We start from the raw sequence: 12,500 nt of genomic DNA on the forward strand, positions 1-12,500 counted from the left end.
TCTCTCTCTCTCTCTCTCTCTCTCTCTCTCTCTCTCTCTCTCTCTCTCTCTCACACACACACACACACACACACACACATACTAAGCCAGGAGCACAAACAGTTGGTAGATAATGGTATAGATTTCTAGTGCGCCAAACATCCCTTCATCAGGAGGGCTCTGGGCGCATAACATAGATTAACTTAATCATTAAGCCCTAACACAGTACACGAACAACGCTAATTATACACATAATCAAAAGAAAGCCTGTCGGAATAAGAATGTCTTCAATCGACGCTTGAATTCCTCTAGTGAAGACGAAGAACGTATCTCTAGTGGTAGTAAATTCCACAACCTTGGACCAGAATGCTGAAAGGCGCGTTCACCAGCCTTCACTCGACAGCGGGGTGTTTTCAATTTGAGGTCGTTCGTTGATCGAAGCGATCGCTGTGGGTTATACGGTTCAACGAGGTTTGAGAGATAATACGCTGGTGACGAGCCCCGGTAGATACCAATAAAGTTTGACAGAACGGCTGCCTGAGTCTGTACACCTAACTTAATGAAAACGGTGCCTTGGATAAATGACACAATTATACTATTAATAGAAATTAACATGGATCAAGAACAACCTTCTAAGCCATCAACGTTAAAATCGGTCCTGTTTTAAAATCTGCAGGTGCGCGCAAATGTATCTGGCATCAGAGCAGCCAGAAGCAATAGGCTTCAACAGTCGTGACGCCACTTCCCTCGTAATGACGTATAGTAACTTAGTAACTGGTTCTAAACTATGGAACAATGGCTGACCCCTTTATAAAATACTTTTCCAACGAGCATAAACGTGTATCTAGAGGATAAATCTGATCTTGATATTTTGACTTTTATACATTCTGATCACATGACATGTGAAAAAGTTCTAGCCAGCATGAAGAATAAAAAGTACCGATTTTCTTTGTTTACAACCAAGCTGCTCGTTGCTGGGCGGACGTGACATCAGACTATTGAATCCCATTCCCTTCGTCAAATTGAGGACCGATCATTGTGCCATTGCAGATTTTTTAAATAACCATTTGAGTCAACGGGCAAGTTACTCCTTTATCAATCTATTTAAAAATAGTTTTATAATGTTTAAATTTGCCATTAGTAATTCTGTGCTTGTTGCCAAAAATTTAACATATGTTGTACGGAACAATTTTAAAACTCGACACTATATTAGGTAACATCAATTTGTGTTGGGTGGATAACGTACCAAAGTGAATACGATTAGGGACTGTTTTGAAGTACAGACCGGAAATGAGTTCCTTGGACATGTCACACCGGCATGTTACGTCACTTCCGTTACGACTCATCTAAAAGGAAGAAAATTTGAAGTTATCATAAGGCATTGGTTGAATCTGTGTGTGTGTGTGTGTTTCTTATGTGTGTGCCTTTCTAAGGTGTGTGTACGTTGGTGTGTGTTTTGAAAAAAGTCAAGATAAATCCAGGAGAACAAAGACATGTTGAATGTTTGTAGATCACAAATCAAAAATGGACAATGGATGCCACGGCCAGAGAAATATTAAGTGTTGTGAAAAAAAATAAATGAAATTATACATTGCGCAGTATCCACACAAACACACGCTAACACACAACACAACACACAGACATACACAAGACACAAATTCACAAAACACAACACACAAACACATAGAAATACACAGATAATTACACACAGACACACACAGAAAGACACACAACCCCCCCCCCCCCCTCATCTCTCTCTCTCTCTCTCTCCCTCTCTCTCTTTCCCTCTCTCTCTCTCTCACTCTCTCTCTCTCTCTCACTCCCACTCTCTCTCACACACACACATACACACAAGACATAGAGCTAGTTCTTACCACACATTTGCTGGCGATCCAGTCCACTTCGTCGTCATCCCAGCTGTAACATGCGACAACAGTTATCCCTAACTTGTAGGGGGATACTAAGGGGTCAGAGGTCACTTGAGTTGCTGGGGAGATGTCAGAACAATAGGGATTTGCCAATTCAGTTCGTCGAGTGCAACGAACGCCTTCAAAATCTCATTTTAGGTTGCCCAAGTGCACTCATTATAGTAACATGTGCAGAATTCCCCCCGTTTCCATTCTCTCGCCTCTTAAACACTTAATAGAAAACTCGTCCTTCATAAATATATCGATTTAAATGATCCTCTTCATCTTGGCAAAAACTCTGAAACCCGGGACTTCGCGAAGTTCCAGGTTTGAGAGTTTTTGCCAAGAGGAGGATCATTTAAATCGATCGATATTTGAAGGGTGAGTTTTCTATTTTAATATTTTAATAATACAATTTTAATACATGTTTTATTTTTTCAGAGTACGGCAGTTAACTGGTTAAAATTTGTGACCGCCGCCTCAAAACGGTATTTAGTAGGGATGATCGAAGTGCTGAGAATAGAATCTATGACCAAAATCATCAGACTTGTGTTGAGTACGTGTATGGATTATGGTAGAAGAAAAAATGGAATTTTTAAATGCTGAAAACCGAAATTTCGTTTTCTTCACCAGTTAAGCTTAAAATTGACCTATCAGCATCTTGTTTATCCCGACATGATACCGTTTTGAGACGATGGGTCACATTTATTACTGGTCATGGTACTGCCATTTTCTATCATTTTTGTCATGCGGGGAAATTTGGAAATTGTCTTAAACCATACAAAACTCAATTTACGTAATTGGCGTGATGTTGATAATTCATAGAGCGTGTTACATAAATTTCGACACACGCAAACAAACTTGCACACACACACTCACACACACACGCGCGCACACACACACACACACACACATGCGCGCGCACGTACGCAACCACAAATGCGTGAAAGGACAAATCTCGCAGGACATTAAAATAAAATTAATCTTACGTCATTTAAAGTAAATACGTAAAATAATAATAATAATAATAATAATAATAATAATAATAATAATAATAATAATAATAATAATAATAATAATAATAATAATAATAATAATAATATAATAATAGTAATAATAAATAATAAATAATAATAATAATATAATAATAATAATAATAATAATAATAATAATAATAATAATAATATAATAATAGTAATAATAGTAATAATAATAATAATAATAATGATAATAATAATAATAAATGCCATTATATAGCGCTTTACAACCATTTTCACAGGCTCTAAGCGCTTTACATAGACCTGCCTACTTGAATATCAAAAATTTCGCAGTTCCTAAAAACATCAACAATGTAAATAAAAAACTTTTTTTAAAAAGCAAATAAATAATAACACCAACACTTAACATGTAGAACAAGACATGGCGCCTGTTAGGCGATATTGCAATTTTTCGGACAGAGACAACGTTGTTAACCGCCAGGTACTCATTTTACACCTAAATACGTTGACTGAGTCCTTTCCTAGAACTCAACCATTGCGCTGAGCGAGGCTCGAACCCAGGACCTTCCGATCCGAAAGCGAGTGTCAAACCTCTAGACCACATAGGCGCACATATATTAACCCTTTCCTTACCAGCCATTTTCAGATTTTTCCAACAATTTCACACCAACCCAACACAAAAATTTTTTTTCTTACTGAAACAGAAATAAAAAGCAACAAATACATTCTATGCATAATATTGATCAGCACAGTGAACTCTGCAACACAGTGTCACGTTTTTATGGCTATTTTTCTTTAAATTGTGTGATTTGCAAAAGAAATCTGAATGATAAAAGTGCTGGTTGGATCGTAACGAATGTGACGATTTTTCTGTGGTTGGTAAGGAGAGGGTTAAATGCACATATGTACTCTCATAAGGATTCAATAACATTTCAAAATCCTCGACACTATAATGCAGTCTGTACCAATCTTTCATTCCAATAAGTTTTAATGACTTTGAGATGCTCATGAATTTTTGAAATTATTGGAACCGAAATTTCGCTATTCTACGAAATATTTGTAATAACAGGCAGGTTTACGCAATCTATTTACCTGATCGTTTTTTCCTTCTGCTCCCCCGTGTCTCAACTGATGAGAAAATTATAACATTGTCATCATTAGTGTGTTATATTTGTTAAATGTTACAGTCAATGATAAAATCAGTGGATGGTGAAAAGGTTTCAACTGAGACATTGCCAAGTTTTAACTAGAAGATCAGTTTTCATCAAAAATGATTTCTTGTCATAAAGGATTAAATCAACCCTTTTTGTACATCTTCGAGAAATATCAAAGCTTAATTTCACCTCTAATTATTTTTTATAGCTAGTCAAGCTGAAAAAGGATGAAACTTGAGAAAAGTTGCAGGATACCTTTCCCATACATCTGACTATACCTTCATGAAAAATCACCCGATTAACTTCAAATAAAGATTAAAATACTCTGGGGAGCAAATGTTTTCAGAAAATGAAAAAAAAATATAAATAAATGCAAATACAAAATTTTAACCTTCGGACTGATTACGTCATGCATTGGCACAAATATTCACCTGATCGTTTTTTCCTTCTGGTCCTCTGTGTCTCATCTGATGAGAAAATTATAACATTGTCATCATTAATGTGTTATAATTATAACATTGTCATCATTAGTGTGTTATATTTGTTAAAACTGGAGCTTTTACATAAAGCAACAACATCCATTAATTAGGCTCAAAGCGCTTTTCATGGATTGTCAAGCCAATGGCAACAATTAACACGAAAACGAAAAAATGACCCCAGTGAGGCTATCCTCATTATGATACTAATATTAATTACCTCCTTCCGCCACGACATCATAAGATATCGTCGCTTAGGCATTCCACGAAGGAATATAGATAATTCATCAAACAGGATGTCTGATGTCAACAGTAATCAACCATGTTGTCCAAGTGAGCAAATTGGGGGTTACTAATCTTGCCCAAGGAAAAACAACGAAAGTGCCTGAAGCGGAGCTCGAACCCGGGACCTTCCGGATCACAGTGCAATGCCTTAACCACTCGGCCACTTCGCAACCAATATTTCTATTACATCAATTAAAACACTTGAGCATTTATATAGAGCAATAACCACTAAACGTGTCCAAAGCGTTTTACAAAGAGTCCCAAGCCAACAGCAATACTTAACATTTATGACGAGATGTTCGCCTGTTAGGAGATAATACCATTTTCTTTTCGTCAGAGACAACGCTGTTAACAGCCAGGTACTCGTTTTACACCTGAGTACAGTGAGAGAATATGAGAAAAGAGTCTCAACTATGCGCCGCGCTCAGAGCGGGACTCGATCCCTGGAAATTCCAGTCGGAAGGCGAGTGACATACTACAAGACCACATTATGTGAAGCGAGTGCTCTATCAACTGAGCTATCGGGACCCCCTCCTCTTAAAAATTATATTAAAATTTTCTTCAAACAATGTTGTGATATACAAAACAAGTCTGAAAAAGACAAATGTTCACTACGTCATAACGAATAATATGTCGATTTTTCTGTAGTAGGTAAAAAAAAAAATTAATTAATTAAATTACACCCTTCCGCCACGACTGCATTAGAAACCATCGCCTAGGCATTTCATGAAGGAATATAGATAACCCATCAAACAATAATATGTCTGTTGTCAACAGGAATCACCTATGTTGTCACAGTGAGATACCGTTGCCTAGGCATTCCATGAAGGAATATAGATAATCCATCAAACAATACTATTATGTCTGATGTCAACAGGAATCACCCATGTTGTCCAAAGTGAGCAACTTGAGGGTTACTAATCTTGCCTGCTACAGAAAAAAAAACCCCACAAAAAAAAATAAAGTGCTTGAAGAGGAACTCGAAACCAGGACACCGAATCAGGGTCTTAACCACTCGGCCACTTCACACCCTTCAAGTAGTTGGTATGGAGAGGGTTAAAATTTAAAAGATAAAAAAAAAAAACAACTTACATATGAATGGGCGTAATCCGATGTAAGTTCTTCCAGTGCCCTTCAGTTTGCCCGCCGGAATACACACCTCCTCGCAAACAGCCGTCAGGCGTCTGGATATCACAACACTTCAAGTTTCCAAGATGAAATGTAGAGGAAATAAAGTATAAGAACAGTTAAGATAATACGACATGGTTCCCAATTGCTCAGTTGGTAGAGCACTCGCTTCACACGCAAAGGTCGTTCCCGTGTGCAATCGAGATTATTTTTTTTTCTGACCCCAATATCCACCCAGCGGTGATTGAGTAGTTGGGTCTGTTAGACCTGGCGGAAAGTACTTTGCGACAGACTAGCGTCCTATCCAAAGGGTAGCAAGCAATTGCTATTGTCCGTTTCACGATATAGAATCCGGGATAAACTCCGGCTCCATGGGCCTCATGGCTCGGAAGGACTATTTTAAGATAATACGATAATTATAAAAACTTGACAATTGGATTCAATAGTCTGATGTCACGTCGCCCATCAACGGCGGCCATCGTGGTTCTAAACAAAGAAAATCGGAACTTTTTATTCTTCATGCTGGCTAGAACTTTTCATATGTCTTGTGATCAGAATGTGTAAGAGTCAAAACATGATCAGATTTATGTTTGTTTTATTTTCCTCTGGATACGCTTTTATGCTCGTCGGAGAAATATTTCATAAGGGCGTCCGCCATTGTTCCGATAGTTTAGAGCCAGTTACTAAGTTACTATGCGTCATTACGAGTGAAGTGACGTCATGACTGTAGAAGCCAATTGATGCTATGCCTATGTAAAATACTAACAATATATGTGACCCACCGTATCGAATCGGTATTATGTCGGGATCCACTCGGTAAGGGAAATTGAATTCATAGCCACAAATATCCAACTTGGGTTTAATTTTCTGTACGTTATGGTGTAGTATAAAGACTATTTCTTGCATTGCAAAATCTTCTAAGCTCCAATTTCTCATCAATCTATCTCTAAATTCACTTTTTGGGGTCTGAATCATCCCGACATAATACCGTTTTGAGACGGAGGGTCACATATTCCAGCCGGATATAACGTACTAAGACACAAACTACTATGTAATCATAAACGTTTATAGTCCGATTGATATAGAATGAACGGAATTGACGTCACACAGCTCTTTGTTGTTTGTTTTTAGCCAGCCATTTTATGAGTAGCAGCCACTTCCCCCCACACACCCCTACACACACCCATCCCCCACACCCACCAACTCCCTACACATACCCAATCCACACACGCACACAAACCAACTACCCCCCCCCCCCCACACACACACATCCACTCCACTCACAGACCCCCCCCCCCCCCACACACACACACACACAGCCACCACTTCCCCCACACACCCACTCCCCCAACACACACCCGTCCCTCACACCCACCCACTCCACACACGCACACAAACCAACACCCTACCCCCCCCCCCCACACACACACACTCACTCCCTCCCACACACCCACTCCCCCACCCCCCAAACCCCCCACACACAAACATAACACCTTACCTGTAGTCATAGCTCAGATCGTTTGGTTCAGATCCCACCTTGGCGTACAGACGATACACGATGACGTCATTGGTTGGGCGGAGCTTCAGGCATACTTTGGCATGGGGATTGCTGAGGAGTTATGTCAAGTTAACTTACAATAAATCACTTGTATAGCGTGCAAATTCCATGAACACATGCTCTAAGGCGCTTACAAAATATATTATAAACAAATAAAACATTTTTTAAAGACAGAAAACACTAACAAGAAAAAAACAAAAAAAAAAAGAAACCCAGAAAAAAAGAGAAACACAATTTAACTCATTCAATCCTAGAGATTTTTGCTACTTTTCAAAAATTGGCAACAAGTATTAAAAATGAGCATGTACATAGATAGTTTTATTCAACTACCATTAACATGTAAAAATTGAAAAACATAAGCTTTGATACTATGCCTATAATTTAAAAAATCTAATAAATAGGCATGGGGTAAAAGTAACCTGGGCTACGGATATAGTCGGTGTTAGGGTTGAGAAGGTTAAAGAAAGAAAACATTAGAAACAAGGGGGAGGGGGGGGGGGTCTATGACCAAAACAAAATAATAAAAACACGAGTCGTCGCCTCTTACTCAATGGGAACGATGTCGATCGAGGAATGACGAGATAATTAATAATATCCAGTTATCGAGAAGCAGGATTTATACAATCTTGCAGGAGGTACTTTTTGGCGTCTTATAAAAAGGGTCGCAAGCAATTTCCACCACTCTTTTTATTATGCCACAGACTCTAAAATAACTAGCGCTCACGGTGGAAAGACAAAGAAATGCTGCAGGTTGGACGATATTTGGAGCCAAGGAAGGAACGCAGTCTTTATCAGGGCTGCAGCTTCTAATGTTGCTCCCACTATTATGATATGACGATCGACCCAATCAGCTTATTCTACACCGCACTCGTGCACCGTTGCAAACCCACCCGGAAGCTTTGTCACAACACACCGTTCAACTAGATGCTCTGCGGTTTCGGGTTCTATCCCACATCGGGTATATGTAATACAGGTGGAAAGTCTCCACTGATGAAGCGATTTTGCCGTGAGGCAGGGCCTCGACCGAAGCCGATTCGCTGCCTCCCAGTGTCTCCTCTTAATGGTGGAGAAGCCTGGCAACTTCTCACCTAGTTGAGAGGAGTGTATGTGATTCGTCCAATCGACTTCCATCATATGCATCTCTGTCCGTAGTCAGGGAAGCTGCGTACAAGGGTTGCAGGGACTTATTTTGGCTCGAAATGGAGGCACCGTCCATGATGCGCTTCAGAGGGGTATCCCATAAAAAATTATTATTATTACATAATAAAGAATGGAAAATGTTCTTTACGCATATTCTCTCATCGCACTCAGGTGTAAAATAAGTATCTGGCCGTTTATAGTCTGGTTTCGGTCGAAAAAAAAGGGGGGGGGGGAGAGAAAGTATTATATCGCTTACGAGGCTTCTTGTCTCGTCCTACATGTTAATTGCTGTTATCGGTATTGGATCTCCTGTAAAGCGTTAAGTTGTGCATGGGGATTGTGCTTATTGCTCTATAGTGTAGATAGTATGCGCTTGGCTAAGAAGCCAACATTGCCATCCGAAAGTATAACGGACCAACACACAAAACTATGTGTAACCATGAACGTTTATAGTCTGGTTAATACAGTTTAGTGAGAATTACTCATAATCGCAGATGGCAAAAAGCAATAACAAAGACCTCAGTGACGTCAACTTCATACTATCTATATAGTCTATTTTTTTTTTTTTCAATTTGGAATTTCTCTAACCTGAGTTCAAATTGGTGATAGAAAAGCTGGGCTGCGTCTCCGTCTATGAAGGTTGGGGTGATCAGTTCAAGAGCTTCGTCGGTTTCACAGTTGTCTGGGACCACGTGACGAACGGATGGACCAATCATAGACAACTTCCGGTCTTCCGTCTCCAAGGACGCGATGATGATATCGGACGTGATGTATTTGGAATTTTTGCCGTGACTGAAGATATTTTTAGTTTTGACCACCTGTGGATATTGTTGATTTTTAAAATTTTAAAACAATTTTTTCGGCTTTTGGTTATTTTTTTTAAAAAGATCATTTATATAGCACATTTCCGCGGATTTGCCATGCTCAATGCTCTTTCTAATGCTTCATTTATATCCTCTTAGCAGGTCATATGGAATCATAGATCAATTTCATTCAGTTCCATGATGATGGTGATGATGATGATAATGATAATAATTACGATGATGATGATGATGATGATGATGATGATGATGATGATGATGATGATGATGATGATGATGATGATAATGATAATGATAATGATGATGATGATGATGATAATGATAATGATAATAATTATGATGATGATGATGATGATGATGATGGTGATGATGATGATGGTGATGATGATGATGATGATGATGATGATGATGATGATGATGATGATGATGATGATGATGATGATGATGATGAGGTTGATGATGATGGTGATGATGTGATGATGATGATGATGGTGACGATGATGATGATGATGATGATGATGATGATGATGATGATGATGATGATGATGATGAGGTTGATGATGATGGTGATGATGGTGATAATGATGATGATGAGATGATGATGATGATATGATGATGATGATGATGATGATGAGGTTGATGATGATGGATGATGATGGTGATGATGTGATGATGATGATGATGATGATGATGATGATGATGATGATGATGATGATGATGATGATGAGTTGATGATGATGGTGATGGTGATAATGATGATGATGAGGATGATGATGATGATGATGATGATGATGATGATGATGATGATGATGATGATGATGATGATGATGATGATGATGATGATGATGATGATGATGATGATGATGATGATGATGATGATGATGATGATGATGATGATGATGATGATGATGTGATGATGATGATGATGTGATATGATGTGATGATGATGATGATGATGATGATGAGATGTGAATGATGGTGATGATGATGGTGATGATGATGATGATGATGATAATGATAATGATTATGATGATGATGTTGATGATGATGAAATGGTGATGATTATAGCGATGTTGATAAAGATGAGGACAATAATTATACAAAGTCAATAACCCACCTGAAAATGTACATCATCGTAGTCTTCATCAATCTCTACGTCTTCCACCTTAAATGAGATCACATCCTCAGTCTGTCCATTAGACTTCGAAGCTTCCAGAATGTTCTTCCGATTTGTCTTCTGGAGAGCCATCTGGAAGTTCCCCTTGGACAGGGCGTAGGATCCTTTGAAATCTTGCAGGTCCTTGGTCACCTCAAACATGCTTTTCCAGATCTCCCTGGAATCTTGGACAATGATTGGAGCCTGAAAGAAATGTAAATGCGGCTATGTGGTCTTGTGGTATGACACTCGCTTTCGGATCGGAAGGTCCTGGGTTGGAGCCTCGCTCAGTGCATAGATGAGTCTCTGGAAAACACTCTTTATTCACATTCTCTCACCGTACTCAGGTGTAAAATGAGTACCTGGCTTTTAACAGCGTTGTCTCTGTGCGAAAGAAAATTCGCAATATCGCCTAACAGGAGTCATGTCTCGTTCTACATGTTAAGTTTTGCTGTTGGCTAGGAACTCCTTGTAAAGCGCTTTGAGCACGTTTAGTGGATATTGCGATATATAAATGCTCAAGTCAAGCTAAATAAAATAAGATAAATAAATTAAATCCCCTTTATCACCCCATAGGGGAAATTTTTTCTCCAGTGAAGACTGGAATAACCCAAGCGTCAGCCGCGGTGAAGCGGCGCAAATTGTGCTCGGGCGAGGTGACTTGCTCAAGGCCACAGAGCGCAGCGGCGGGTGATCGAACTCGGTACTTTTCGGGTACCAAGCAAAGACCGTACCCTGGACAACTGATAATTTTTTGTGGTGTTACGGCGTTTGCAAGACTTTTAGATCATTTCAGCGCCACTAAAAATTGAAATGAAATGGAAAAAGTTGTAGATCTGAGTTTAAAAGTACCAAAGCAAAAGTCAGACAAAATGGAATTTTCATAGAGGGGTCAGAAGATTCCACGAGAAATCTATCAAGGTGAATATTTTGACATTTCATGAAAGTCAAGTACCATCCGGGCACCTACAATGAGACCCCATATGAAAGATGTCTACAAAGTACAACATATTCAAAACTAAAAATTCTAATGATACAAAACAGAGAGTTTTTTTAACATGGTAAAACGATGTCGACAATTAAGTGCATAGCATTTTGAACTATCTAACAAAGAAAACTTCGATCAATTTAATTTTCTTAAAAAGCAACTGTGCCCGTAGTAGAGCTTGAATGCTTCTTTTGAGCGAGGAACCGGAAGAGCTGTTGCTAGGCAGGTATTAGATCTCATATATTGTCCCTATTATCATGTCTTTTAAACTGTTGTATCGATGTGAGCTTCTTCAAAGTGTTCATACACACTAGTGGACACCACTAAAGAAAATCGTTATTTTCCAAGTGTGCTGTGTTCATACACAATGCCGGACACCACTAAAGAATACCGTTATTTTCCAAGTGTGCTGTGTTCATACACAATGCCGGACACCACTAAAGAATACCGTTATTTTCCAAGTGTGCTGTGTTCATACACAATGCCGGACATCACTAAAGAATACCGTTATTTTCCAAGTGTGCTGTGTTCATACACAATGCTGGACACCACTAAAGAATACCGTTATTTTCCAAGTGTGCTGTGTTCATACACAATGCCGGACATCACTAAAGAATACCGTTATTTTCCAAGTGTGCTATGTTCATACACAATGCCGGACACCACTAAAGAATACCGTTATTTTCCAAGTGTGCTGTGTTCATACACAATGCCGGACATCACTAAAGAATACCGTTATTTTCCAAGTGTGCTGTGTTCATACACAATGCTGGACACCACTAAAGAATACCGTTATTTTCCAAGTGTGCTGTGTTCATACACAATGCCGGACATCACTAAAGAATACCGTTATTTTCCAAGTGTGCTGTGTTCATACACAATGCCGGCCACCACTAAAGAATACCGTTAT

At 39.0% G+C, this 12,500-nt stretch overlaps 1 protein-coding gene across 1 annotated transcript in view; it reads right to left on the reverse strand.

The window, feature by feature from the left end:
* LOC144972310 (polycystin-1-like protein 2) overlaps positions 1 to 12,500 on the reverse strand; it is a 43,277-nt gene that overhangs the window by 13,467 nt on the left and 17,310 nt on the right. The window contains exons 10-17 of the mRNA XM_078913398.1: positions 10,564 to 10,806; positions 9,214 to 9,443; positions 7,426 to 7,536; positions 5,892 to 5,998; positions 4,470 to 4,505; positions 3,977 to 4,012; positions 1,854 to 1,966; positions 1,226 to 1,325 (exon numbers count right to left, since the gene is read on the reverse strand). Coding sequence (XP_078769524.1) covers positions 1,226 to 1,325; positions 1,854 to 1,966; positions 3,977 to 4,012; positions 4,470 to 4,505; positions 5,892 to 5,998; positions 7,426 to 7,536; positions 9,214 to 9,443; positions 10,564 to 10,806 — 976 coding nt within the window. The remainder of the gene's footprint in view (positions 1 to 1,225; positions 1,326 to 1,853; positions 1,967 to 3,976; positions 4,013 to 4,469; positions 4,506 to 5,891; positions 5,999 to 7,425; positions 7,537 to 9,213; positions 9,444 to 10,563; positions 10,807 to 12,500) is intronic.

Source organism: Berghia stephanieae, chromosome 5 (assembly GCF_034508935.2).
Source record: "Berghia stephanieae isolate SIO BIC M18660-M18661 chromosome 5, UCSD_Bste_1.3, whole genome shotgun sequence".
NCBI lineage: Eukaryota > Metazoa > Mollusca > Gastropoda > Nudibranchia > Aeolidiidae > Berghia > Berghia stephanieae.